Source organism: Castor canadensis, chromosome 11, assembly GCF_047511655.1.
Source record: "Castor canadensis chromosome 11, mCasCan1.hap1v2, whole genome shotgun sequence".
Taxonomy (NCBI): domain Eukaryota; kingdom Metazoa; phylum Chordata; class Mammalia; order Rodentia; family Castoridae; genus Castor; species Castor canadensis.
In genome coordinates this window covers 2,134,056-2,147,381 of record NC_133396.1, presented here as the reverse complement: position 1 = coordinate 2,147,381, position 13,326 = coordinate 2,134,056, and the positions used below count along the sequence as shown (strand labels likewise).

Here is a 13,326-nt window from a genome sequence, read left to right as displayed (position 1 = left end):
TTCCATAATGTGACTTTCCTGATCCTTGTAGAATGGCATTATTAATAAATGAAACTGTGTTAGGAGGTTCTTTCTGGCATTAAACTTCATTTTATCATGTTTGAGGTTTTGCCAAATCCCTGACCAAGATAGATTATATGAAATTGGGGCTCCATAGTAGATAACTTTTCATTATGGCCAAATAATGTATATAGTACACACATGAGTGAACAAGGGATCCTGAAAATTGTGTGGATGTGTGTAGTCAGTATTATCTGGGCTTTGTGTTCCATCATTTCAATCCAGACATTATGATTTACTCCAACTGGAGAAGATCCAGATGCTCTGTGTTTTCTTCAGGATTTTCCTTCCTTTGCTTCTGCCTGGAGGTCTGTCTGCTGTCTGTTTGGACTTTGCGGTGTGAGATGCTTTGGGGCTCAGGCTTTCCCAGGGCACCTGGGACTACACAGCCCACGTCCTCGGCCTCATCACATTGTTTCGGGCGAGTCATTGCTGGCTGTTGTGCTGCTTCTCCAAGCTGAAGCACTTCATTGGTGAAGTCGTTCCAACCTGTGCTCTTCAAGCACTTTCTGGAGCAGGCAGAACAGTGCACACACAGTTCTGCACAGACCCCATGCACCATACTGACTGACCTCTTCTGAGAATGATGGCAGAGCCTGTGGCAGGCTCAAGTGTTGTTATGAGCATGCACCGAAGCAGAGAAAGGGAACCATAATGCTCAGACTGGTGTGTTGTGTCTGGTGTGTATGCCCTGTGTTCACTTAGATGCTGCTACTTTGATGGTGCACTGGGTTCACTCAGTGCTCTATGGTGGTGTGGGGAAGACAGCATCAGCTAGTCCTGCCATTTTTTAAAAAATGTTTGAATGTACTGCATTATTTAAAAGATTTGCATTTTTTTGGCAGCCTAGCATGGTGATGCGTGCCTGTAATCCCTGCACTGAGGCAGGAGGGTGCCATTTTTGAGGCTAGCTTCAAAATCCTATCTAAAAAAGCCAAAAAAAAAAAAAGATCTACATTAAAGGTGTAACTAGATTTTAGTTAAAAGCTAGAGTTTATTAAGCCAGAAAAGAAGTGCTGTGTGCATTCTTGTAGTGTGCACTGAGCTTGGAGACTTCCTTCCCAGACCTCAGTGTGACCAAATTCTGACAAGGTGACTATCAAGCCTGTGACCCTCTCCTCTGCCTTAAAGGGAGATCATGCTTAAATTAGGTTGAACCACTTTCTCCCTAGTACAGAACCAGAGCACTTTTGTTTGCCAAACATCTCAAGCAATGAGGTGACTGCAGGAGAAAACTATCGCCCCACCTGCCCTGTGCATGCATCTCCAGGTGTGAATGGTGGCAGGTGCACTGCCATGTACTGGCTTCTGTTTTGCTTTCAGTGCTGAGTTCATATACCCCGAGCATCTTCCCATGCCATTAAACACCCCAAATAAGGCCATGCAGTGGCTTAACGATGGGATGTTCAGCGTAAGCATGAGGCAGCATGAAAGACCTGCTTGGGTATATGTGGACATTGGTGCAATCATGGGCCACAGAGGGGCCTTGGAGGAGAAAAACCATAAAGGAAACGGGTTTGTTAGGCAGAGCCATGTTCTGCTGCCAGAGGAGTGTAGGGATGATGAGGACTTGGCAGCATTAGGCCTCTCATTGCACCCCAGCTTTCCTTCCAGGTGTGTCAGCTAAGCCTCTCTGTCTTTGCCCATGTTTTTGCTGTAGGTGGCTGCAATTAACCCAAACCACCCGCTTGCCCAGATGCCCTTGCCCCCATCAATGAAGAACTGCATCCAGCTGGCAGCCTGTGAGGCCAACGAGCTGCTGCCCATGATCCCCGACCTCCCGGCTGACCTGTTCACGTCCTGTCTCACCACTCCCATCAAGATTGCCCTGCGCTGGTAAGTGCCCTTCCCGGGTTGGATCCTGAGTCTCAGAGATCTAGGAACTTGGCTAGACATTTCTGGGCCTGGTTACAGTGAAATGTGCCTGCTGTCATTGGACATTAGATGCATGCTGTGCTTAAGCTTTGTGAGTGAATGGTGGTTTCCTTCTGGACCAGGTCATGTGAAGGTTGCTGCTTTGTGGTTTCTCAGAGCACCCTGGCTTCTTTGTTCATGTGGAAGCAGGGTTTGGTGGTCCCAAGATTGGTCTTACTGGCAACCCACTTTCATTTGTGAAGAAAAGGTTGTTATTTAAAAGGAAATCATTTCATTCCTCACTTGAAGTACAATCTTTCAATTTATTCTTAGCAGTAAAAAAAAATCCCTGATGTTTCCTGCCATCATTCTTTTTAGAATCCAGCGCATTGGGGAATGTGCTGAAGAAATGTGTGTGGGGTTCCCAGATGGACAGCCTGCCTCTGAGACCTGCAGTGTGCTGGCAGTGGGCTGCCTGTGTCCTGCCTCCATACCCGGCTCCCCAAGCCATCTTGTCACTCTTCAATATCTACTTTTCTATTTTATTTTTGCTGAAAAGCCTGTATGCAGCCTGGCTCCCCAGCTGGTAGAGAAATAGTCTCCAGTGGCGTACAGTGAAAGCCATGTGTCTGTGGGGTTTCTGTGTATGAACAGCCCAGTACTCCAAATTCTGTTTCCTAGTCCCTTCTCCAAACCTAGAAAAGCTACTGGGAAATGTGGACCCTGGGGCTAACAACAGCAACATGGAGATGGCCCTGGAGAGACCCCTCTAGTGTGGGGACTGAGTTGCTGAGCTGCTGGGTTGGAGGAAAATAGCCCCCAGCTTTGTCTCTGCAGTCAAGTCCAAGTCAACCCCAGGCCTGGGTAAGGGAATGTTAGTGGGGCTGGTTGTCCCTCCCAAACCCCAAGGCTTGGGGTTATACCCAGGTCCTCTTTTTGTGTTAATTACCTCTAAAAAGTTAGAAATGAGGAAGAGACAGGTTGCCTGGAGGAGGACCAACTGAATCTCTGCTGCCCAAGCTGCCCCTACCACACCTGCCAACTGAGGCCTGACTTGGGCTATTCTCTTCTTACATGTGGTATAATCTCACATGGCTAAACTGGGAGCACAACCCCCACACAAAGAAAACTGAATATCAAGTGCTGAAAGCCATCATTTACATAATGGAGGAGACAAGAGAGGTTACTAGCAGCAAGACGTAAAAGAAATAGGAATATAAAACAAGACCGAGTAGAGAGAAACATTCTGTAGTATTTTAAATAACAAGCATGCAGGTGAGACTCCTAGCAGGGGAGACTGCTCAGGCCCATACTGGGGTCCAAGTGAGACACCAGGCAAGGAAGGAAACAGAAGATGCAAGGGAGTGCTAAGGGACGCAAACATGCTGAGAAGGCAGTTCCATCCTAAGAGAGAGAATGTGGCAGAGGAGAAAGTACCTGAAGCCCTCAGAACTGGGAGAGGTAGAAGCCCTGAGATTGAGGTTGTACCAACCAATCAGGGCGCAGCTTGGACCTCAGCATGTAGATGAGATCAAAGAAGCTCCTGGGAGAAAAGCACCTCATTCAAAGCCACATTGCTTCTACTCCACTCTAGCCCCTGTTTGCGCGCTTCTCTGTTGAAGATCTCTGCATTCATCAGGTTCTGAGGCCATTGTTCTGTTCACCTGTCTGTACCCTGTGTCTGCTCACTGAAAGGTTTAGGAGTATGTGTCCATGCACTGTTGTCCCAGGAAGAGCTGTGGTCCCAGCGACCCAGGAGTTCATGCCATTTGTGTCTTGTCCTGGAAAGCAGTGTGAGCATTTCCAGCTAGGTACTTCTCGGGGTGGAGGGTTGTGCAGTGGGGCCTGTTTTTCAGATACCACATCTTCCTTCTTAAGAGGTAAGATATGTTCTGAGAGTTCATGTGGTTTGTTTGTTTGTTTGTTTTTTAATGGGCTCTTTACGCAGGGCAAAGGAAGTTTGAACATTTCAAGGTAATTCATGACCATGGACTAAATGAATTTGTTGTGCCAGTGGCTGCTGTGTTCTCAGAGGGCAGGAAGGTCTCTACAGGCCTTGAAGATCCGAGAGTTCCTCACAGGAGCCACAAGTGGAAGCTGAGTGTGCTGAGAGCACAGTGGAAAAGAGAAGCCAAATAGGTGTGCATGGCACAGAGCCACATCCAATGTGAGCACACATGTCAGTCCCACTAGGCAGGGAGGTTTTAAAGGAGGTAGGTAAGATCAGAGGTTGGCTTAACCATATTGTGGGGGGCAGTGGATGACCTCAGTGCCAAGGACCCTGTGGGGGGAAGCCCTGAAGATGTACACATTAAAAAAAAAAAATGGCTGGAGAATAGTGTTTTAGGTAGATGATCCAGGTAAAGATAGGGTCATTATATCAGTGTAGTCCTAATCTGATGAAAGAATGAAGCAGGCGGTGGAAAGTGGCCAGGCAGTCTTGGACCAGAGCCTCTCCAGGTGCACAGTAAACCATGGAACAGGCCACACCTTTCCCCACCTCTCCCTTCAGATTCCCTAACACCACTGCTCTGTGTCTCCCAGCTCCGCAGTGGATACTGCACCACCTCTGTTCTCAGACTCTGCCCATGCTGGCAGGCTGCTGGTCCTTGATGCAGGTGAGGGTGTGTGTGAAAGTGTGAGAAAGGGGTCAGAAGCGCCAATGGAAACTGATCCACCCATGCCTTCCCAGCCACTCACTCCCTGTGCCTGCAGCCAGACCAGGTATCCCCTGGAATTGGTGAGCTCCTCCCTGGTGCTGTGTCACTACCCCCAGTCAGCAAGTTCTGGCCTCCATTCACAGTGTCTGTGTGTTCCTAAGGAAGTGACTTTCATAAGTAGGCCAGGCAGCCTTGTGTGTTCTGAGATGGGCCTCTGGCCTATGATTAGGGAATGACCTACTCTCCTCCAAGATGGGATGCATATCACCATGGTCACTTGAAATCCTTTTTGGAGTAAGGAAAGGATATAAGTAAATTTTTAAAGTGAGCACTTACTAGGAAGCGCAATGAAAAATAAATCGAACTAATACAGTTATTATAAGTGAGAGAATGGTCCAGATGCCTGTGGCTTAGAACAATTGAGTGGAGTCTCAGGTGGGCAGGTCTCTTTTACGTAAACCACTTTTGCCAGAGCCAAGTGCTAAAATGAGGTTGAACAGAGCACTTTGCTGTGGGTCCTTATCCTCTGGATGGCACTGGGTGAGACGTGCACTTCTTTGTACAACTGAATTTAAAAACACATTTAAAAATGTGTTTTAGGGAATAAAATTTGTCAGACAGTACTTATTCATGTTTTTGGTTTAGGGTTTTTTGTTTAAAAGCCAATTAAAAGTGGAATATAGATTCTTTGCAGAAATTATCCTGAAAAGTAAAAAAAAAAAAAGAAAGAAAATTATCTAACACTTTACCTTCAAAAGACAATGAGTCTCAACTTTTTGATGTATTGACTGAACCTTTTTTCTGTGAAGACTGCATTTACCATTTCATATTTTTAGCCTTAGTATTATACTAAAGTGATCTGTTCTAGACCACTAGGCACTCTTAGTAAATGTCGTCTTACCATTTCACTGGATAGGTGTCTATGTCTTACTTAACTGAAGTCTTGGGCTTTAGGGCTTGGGGTACAGAAATATAGAGGAAGGCCGGTTCAGGGGAGCTCTTAAGTAAGGTCAGCAGACTTCCCATGAAGGTCCAGGCAGTACATAGTCGAGGCACATTGGACCAGACGTTCCAGTTCTTGTGGCAGTGTGAAGGAGCCGCGGACAGGAAGTAAACAGTGAGCATGACGTGTTACAGAAACAGCAGTGGGCCAGATTTGGGCTGTACATCTAAGTTTGCCAATTTCTGCTCCAGAACATGGAACCAGAATCTAGCTGCAAATGACTACCATGTTATCTTCTGACCAGCAGATGACCTAGACAATGAACGTTCAGGAAGGTTCCTTGTTTTGAGATGGGGAGGCAGGCACAAAGGGAACAGTAAAGCCACTGTGAAAAACAACACATTCAGGTATCATATCCCGCCACATTTTGTCAGGCATTCAAACACTGTGCTTCCTAAACAGTCCTGTGGAAACTTTTGACCATGGTTGAAACAACTTCTTGGTACAGTGGTCAACAGTCCCCCAGCAGGGGCTTTCCCAACACTAGAGATTCTCCAGAGGCCTCATCTGCTTCTCATTATAGTTTCATGCTTGCAGCTCCCCTCTGTCAGCAGGTTTGCCTGAAACACCCTTATCAGATAACAGCACTTCCCGGCATCCCATCTCCCTACCCCCATCCCTAGAAAGGCTTCCCATTTCTTGGAAAACTCCATAATTATGTACATAAAATTAAGGAGTCTAATCTCCTGCAGCACATAAAAGTGCCTAAGACCTTGACTGCATGGTCAAGCGGTCCACCCTCAATCTCCTATGAGGGTGTACTTTGGATTTTGTTTTAGTAAATCTTACTCTGTTTAAGCTTCTCTGTGCATCCGTCCCTGGATTCTTTCTTGGACAAGACCAAAGGCTTGCCATTTATTCCTCACCCCCTGCATGATTTTGAAAGACACCATGCTCATTGTGTGAAGCAGAGCTGCTAAAGAACTTACGTGCTTTGTGGACAGCACCACCTCGCTTCATGTGTATGACTGTCAGCAAGTGTTTATGGATCTTATGCAATGATGAAGTAGTTACTGGAAGACATTGCTCTGTGATTTTTTTCCATTTTTGCCTCAGTCTTATATTCAGAAATTGATTTCAATAATTCTGAAACGAGCAATTACATTTCTCTCTATATAAGTAATCACCTTACTCACATATACATCAATACAGTATAAGAATACAAAACACATTTTTCGCCTTTGGCTGTTTTCTGTTTCTTTGATTGCATGTCGCAATGCCATGTTAAATTTATTATGGGTGTATTCATGTGCTACGGAAAGCTATAACTCAGTAGGACTTCATTTGCTATGGGGCGTGCTGTAAAACAGATTGATGCCAGTTGCATTGGGGAGCACGCACTTGTATTGTCTATTAATGAAAATGATAGACATTATTTTGGATCGAAGAGAGGTCAACAAACCTATTTCCTTCCTTCCAATTAAGTTGAGGAATTTCAAGGAGTTTAAATGTTAATGGCACGGTGTTCACATGTTTGTCAGCAGGGGAAGTTTTGCTCCCCCATGTGCCCAGCAAGAGGTAGCCAGTGTATACATAGCCTAATGTGCGGGGGATTGGAGCTCTTTGCCATTTTATCTGGCTTGAATGTGCCGTGTATAATGCCTCTCTCTTTTCGGGCACTGCTGTAAATTTGGTTCATATTTTTTCTTGATGACTCAGCCAAGAGCCAGTAAGAATTACCTTTGGAAACATGAATCTTTGCAGTTTTTGGTGGTGGTGAACCATTTCTTCTCTGAGGGGTCTTCTAAAATTCAACTTCTTTTCTAGAGAGGTACTTCCTGCCCACCTGTTCAATACTCCATGTGCTGTGATCTTGGGTAGCTTCTTTTTAAAAACTGAGCCCAGCAGCATTGCCTTCCTGCTGCATTTGAAGGAAGAACGGCTGGCTGACCCTCTCAGAGGGCACTGCGATTTGTCTTAGACTTTAGTCATGGGGGAGTTTGGTTGGAATCTGTGAAGGAATGGCTTAATGATCTGAAATTTTTCACATAGGGCCTTGGCCATCACCTGGTCCTGCACAAATGTCAACATGTGTTTCTGGTAGCACCCAGAACCATCCAGGCTATATAATCTGTCAGATGTCCACCCTGAAGATAATGGTTTTTTTCCTCCCTTGCCAAACTAGACTGTATTCTCACTGTCCCAGTGTCTTTATTTATGCTTCATTAAGACGAGTGCTATAAAGTATTGTGATAGAGCTCCTTTTTAAAAACTTAACAAGTAAAAATCTGACTTATGTGAGGAAGAAAGAGAATTAAGCCACCCAGAGTAGCCCTGGCTGCTGAGCTTGTCCCCTGAGCCCTGTCCTGCAGGTGTCACAGAAGATTGATAAATCCTATGGTGAGTCCACTCAACTGCAGTGAGGTGGCTGGGTCCCCACTGGAGATGAGGTGGAGGTAGGGCCACAGGTGGCAGTGTGAGTGAGAACCTCACGGTGCAGACAAGGGCAGGCCAAGGGCGTTCTGATTGTGCACATGGTTCCTTTTCCCTTGCCTTGCATGGCTCAGCTTCTTTGCACAAGGCTCAGAAAGAAGGGCAGGAGGAGAGGGAAAGTGAAGAAGCTGTACTACCTCTTCCTTACAAAGAGAAGTGACCCTATGATAAAAGATTTATCTGCATTGACCAAGGGGAATGTTGGAGGTATGAAAAAGAAACAGGCAGTTCTCAATATGTGAAAATATTGAGTGTGATGGAAGAAATGAATTGAGGAGCAGTTTTATGGGTACAAATTAATCAGAACACAAATCAGAGAAATGGGAGAGTATGTGGGAGAATTCCCACTGATGGGGTAGAAGTGGAAGGAGTGAGAGACAAGTGAGTGGCAGGTAGGCTAGAACTAGAGTGTGAGTGTGATGGCTAAAATCCAAATGTGTCTTACTGTGTTAGACTTGACCAGGACCAAAGGAGAAGAGAGAGGTGTACATTTTCACATGAGGAAAGTTTCTTCTGGAAAGAAAGGAGGAAGGAGGAAAGAAGAGTGAAGTCATACGGTAATATTGAGCTATGAGATTAAAGTGATTAGCTGGCTGTAAATGAACTGAATTAGTTCCTCAGTGAACAAAGTCATCATGACACAGCTCTCTGGTCTATGGATTTATAACAAAAGATAGAAAGGCTTGAGAGTCAAAGATGAGAAGAGAAATGTGAACCAACAGAAAGCAGAGGTGACAATTTTCATATGAGTCAAAGCAGAATCTGAGATAAAAATTACTAAAAGAGACAAAGCAAAATGTATCACGGAAAAGAGCAAGACGTCAAGAAGGTACGTGGTCACAACTCATGTGCACCTGACAACATGATCTTGACATTTGGAAGATGCAACCTGAAGGAATACGGGGAGGGGCAGCTGAGGCAGTTGTATGGTCAGGACTGAGACACCCAGCAGATCAAAAGTAGCAAAGCTGGTATGACTGTAATAACAGGGTATTGACCAGATTCATGAGTGACTTAGGATCATGTGTCCAACAAATAGAGAATGCACATTATTTCTGAGCATGTTCGGGCTGTTCACAGAAGTAAACCATGTAGAAGACCACACAGGAAGTATTAATAATTTCACAGAGTCAGTATCATGTAATCTCTGAAAGTATAGAACTAAAAAAAGGTATATGGAGGAGGGGCACACCCCAGGGTGACAGTTCCCTTCTCACATCCTAAACCCTAATAAAACGAATGAACACACACACACACACACACACACACACACACACACACTCAAAAGTCTGAATACTAAAAATCCTGGGTTAAAGAAGGAACACTTTTAAAAACAATAAAAGACTCAAAGCTGAATGACAATGAAGGCACAACATTTCCTACCTATGGAATGTAGCTCGAGTAGGCTAGGATTTAGCACATATAGTCAGAGAATGAAGATGTGAGAAATGAAAGAAAAAGGCCCAGGGGAAAGAGTAACAAGAGAACAAAAATATGAAAGCAACCCTCAGCCTTCACAGTGCCTCCCCATAGTAACCAGTGAAGTAGGAGGAACCTGAGGGTGCTGAACACCTTCCTGTGCCTTTTACCCAGCACTTTTGTTTCCAGTCTTCTTTAGGGAGCCTGGCACCTCGGCTCCTCACCCTTATCAGGCTCTGCTTTGTGAGCTGTACTCACTTCTTTTGGAGTTTGTGTCTAGGCTTGAGACTTCTGTTCTCACCTCTGCTAAGTTATCTACCCCTTGCCCAATTGTTCTATGTGGTTGAGAACTGAAGATCAGGATAATAACAGTAGCTAGCATTTATTGAGTGTCATTTGTGCCATTTCACAAGGTAACTTATCAGTCCTAACAACAACTGCTGCTTTCTGGATGAGGAAATTTAGATTGTATGTATGGTAACTAGTAGAGTTCAACCCCAGAGCATGCATTCTTAGCTGTGGCTGTGTCTGCCTCTGTGATGACTGGTATCTTTCATCTGCTATAATTCCCTCCCTGGTCCTCTTTGCCCTTGTCTTTTTCTTCTGTCATTACAGTGGTGCTATGGAGGGGCTGAGACCACTATGCATGCTTAATCCTCACTTTGGGTAGGGGGCATGAGGACCTACTTAGCCTCGTGAAGGCTGTACCAGAGCTGTCAGCTCAGAGGAGAAATGCAAGACCTTCCCACTGAAGATGGGAATAAGGCAAAGATTCTCTGTAGAATACAACAGTATTGGACTCCTGGCCACCAGTAGGACAAGATAAATAGACAACTGGTAGAAGGAGCATGAAGATTTGTAACTGTCCATATACAGCATGGATCACCTGTCATGTTTCATTCTTTCCAGGGTGTACATTTTCACATTTAACATACCTGAGTACAGAACCATCTTACAATAAATAGCTGGTTTATTTAATTGGCAGCACCATTTTCTTTCTTAGTGGCACATAGAAACATGCAAAAGTCCATCCAAAGAGGATGTTAGACCTTTTTTACTGCAATGCCACTTGTGAGATGCCTGAGTGCTAATTCCTAGGGAGTCACAGATGAGATATCATATACCAACAATAATTGCATTTGAAATCACTGTAGTATTTATAGATTTTAATTAGAAAAGTCTAAAATGTGTGGTCTCTTTAGGACCAGAAAAAATTAAAAGTTTAGCTACAAATTATATCAGAAAGAAAGAACAGGCATCAGTACAGATCTGGTAGGGCAGTATGCCAGTGAATTCTGTATCATAGGTGAAATGATGAATCCTGTGAAAGACATGGATTACCAAATCTGACAGGAGAGGAAAAAGAAAATTTGGGCTAGTATTCTTTCTCTCTCTGTCTCTCATGCTCACTGGTGGTTGAACTCAGGGCCTCATGTGCTATGTAGACACTCTTCCACTTGAGCTGCTCCGCCAAGCCCTTTTTGTGTATGTGTGTTGGGTATTTTTGAGATAGGGTCTGGCAAAGTATTTGCCCAGGCTGGCCTTGAACCATGATCCTCTTGATCTCTGCCTCCCTAGTAGCTAGGATTACATCCGAGGGGCCACCATAGTCTGTTCTGGACTAGTTATATCTCTTTAAGAAATTGAGTCCCTAGTTTAAGATCTCACAAAGAAAACCCTGGAGCTAGATAACTTTGCTGGAGAATTATATCAGGTTTTTTTTTGACAATACTGAGGTTTGAACTCAGAGCCTTGTGCTTGCTGGGCAGGTGCTCTACCACTTGAGCCATTCCCCAACTCCTCTATCAAATATTTTTCATTCATTCATTCATTCAGCAATACTGGGACTTGAACTCAGGGCCTCACGCCTGCTAGGCAGGCACTCTACCACTTGAGCCCCTCTGCCAACTCCTATCAAATATTTTAAGAGAGAATGCCAGTCCTCCTATAAACTCTTCAGAAAACAGAGGAAGGGAGCATTCCTTATTTCATTCTGAGGCTGTTTTTACCCTGAAAGTTAAAATCAGACAGGGATTTTGTGGGGGGAAGGGGTATCCCTTAAGAATAGCAATGCAAAGATTCTTAACACAATATTTGCACACTAAAACCTATGATTTGTAGGAAGCATAATATGGTAACTTTATATAGATATGGTTTATTTCAGGAATGCAAGACGTTCAACATTTGAAGATTGATGTGTTTTCCAACTTTTCTATATGACATAGTAAAGGAGAAAACTATGATCATCCCAATGATGAAATGCATGCAGAAAGGCATTTGACAAGGTTCGACACCCATTGCTGATAAGCCCATTCAGCATACTAGGAAGAGACGGGAACAGTGCCCCGTTCATAAGGGCAGAGAGGAAACAATCTCTGTCTAACATTGTACTTAATGGTGCAGGGCATTTTCCCTAAGATTGGAAACAAGATGGAGTGGTTAATTCCCCCCATTCCTATTCAGTCATTGCAGTAAGGTTGGGGGAAAAAATTAAAAGTAGAAGTATAAGACTTCATTATTTACAGACAGCATGATTATTTGCAAAGTCATGAGATGCCAACAAAGTCCTAGAGCTAATAATTCATTTTAGCAAGGCTCCAGGATCTAAGATAATTATCCCAAAATCAGTTGGAGTTGAAAATAAATTTGTTTAAACATACTATTTGCTCTAGCATCAAAATTCTGAAGTAACTGGGGATAAATATAGCAAAATGAATGGAAGACCTAGTCACACAAATCTGCAAGCCACCACTGAGAGAAATTAAAGAAGCCTAAATAAATGGAGGATAAAGACCCAGTATTTCAAAATGTTCTCTACAAGTGGGTCTACAGATTCAGTGTAATCCCGATGGACATCTCAGCATTTTTTTATTTTTTATTTATTTTTTTTATTCATATGTGCATACAAGGCTTGGGTCATTTCTCCCCCCTGCCCCCACCCCCTCCCTTACCACCCACTCCGCCCCCTCCCCCTCCCCCCCCAATACCCAGCAGAAACTATTTTGCCCTTATTTCTAATTTTGTTGTAGAGAGAGTATAAGCCATAATAGGAAGGAACAAGGGTTTTTGCTGGTTGAGATAAGGATAGCTATACAGGGCATTGACTCACATTGATTTCCTGTGCGTGGGTGTTACCTTCTAGGTTAATTCTTTTTGATCTAACCTTTTCTCTAGTTCCTGGTCCCCTTTTCCTATTGGCCTCAGTTGCTTTTAAGGTGTCTGCTTTAGTTTCTCCGCCTTAAGGGCAACAAATGCTAGCTAGTTTTTTAGGTGTCTTACCTATCCTCACCCCTCCCTTGTATGCTCTCGCTTTTATCATGAGCTCAAAGTCCAATCCCATTGTTGTGTTTGCCCTTGATCTAATGTCCACATATGAGGGAGAACATAGGATTTTTGGTCTTTTGGGCCAGGCTAACCTCACTCAGAATGTTGTTCTCCAATTCCATCCATTTACCAGCGAATGATAACATTTCGTTCTTCTTCATGGCTGCATAAAATTCCATTGTGTATAGATACCACATTTTCTTAATCCATTCGTCAGTGGTGGGGCACCTTGGCTGTTTCCATAACTTGGCTATTGTGAATAGTGCTGCAATAAACATGGGTGTGCAGGTGCCTCTGGAGTAACCTGTGTCACAGTCTTTTGGTGGTATTGCTGGATCAAATGGTAGATCAATGTCTAGCTTTTTAAGTAGCCTCCAAATTTTTTTCCAGAGTGGTTGTACTAGTTTACATTCTCACCAACAGTGTAAGAGGGTTCCTTTTTCCCCGCATCCTCGCCAACACTTGTTGGTGGAGTTCAGCATTTTTTTAAATTAGCAAGTTGATTTAAAAAACTACATAGAAATACAAAGGACATAGCCAGGACAGTTTACTCCATTTGCTTTATCTGAAGAC

The 13,326-nt window shown here is 44.0% G+C and overlaps 1 protein-coding gene across 5 annotated transcripts in view; it reads left to right on the top strand.

The window, feature by feature from the left end:
* Window positions 1-13,326, top strand: part of Rptor (regulatory associated protein of MTOR complex 1) — a 351,661-nt gene that overhangs the window by 173,928 nt on the left and 164,407 nt on the right. For 4 of the 5 annotated variants that reach the window (XM_074044925.1, XM_020168971.2, XM_074044926.1 and 1 more), the window contains one exon: window positions 1,721-1,896. In XM_074044925.1, the coding sequence (XP_073901026.1) occupies window positions 1,721-1,896 (176 nt within the window). Of the gene's footprint in view, window positions 1-1,720; window positions 1,897-13,326 lie in introns of those variants that run through there. The other variant, XM_074044928.1, reaches the window with a different exon arrangement.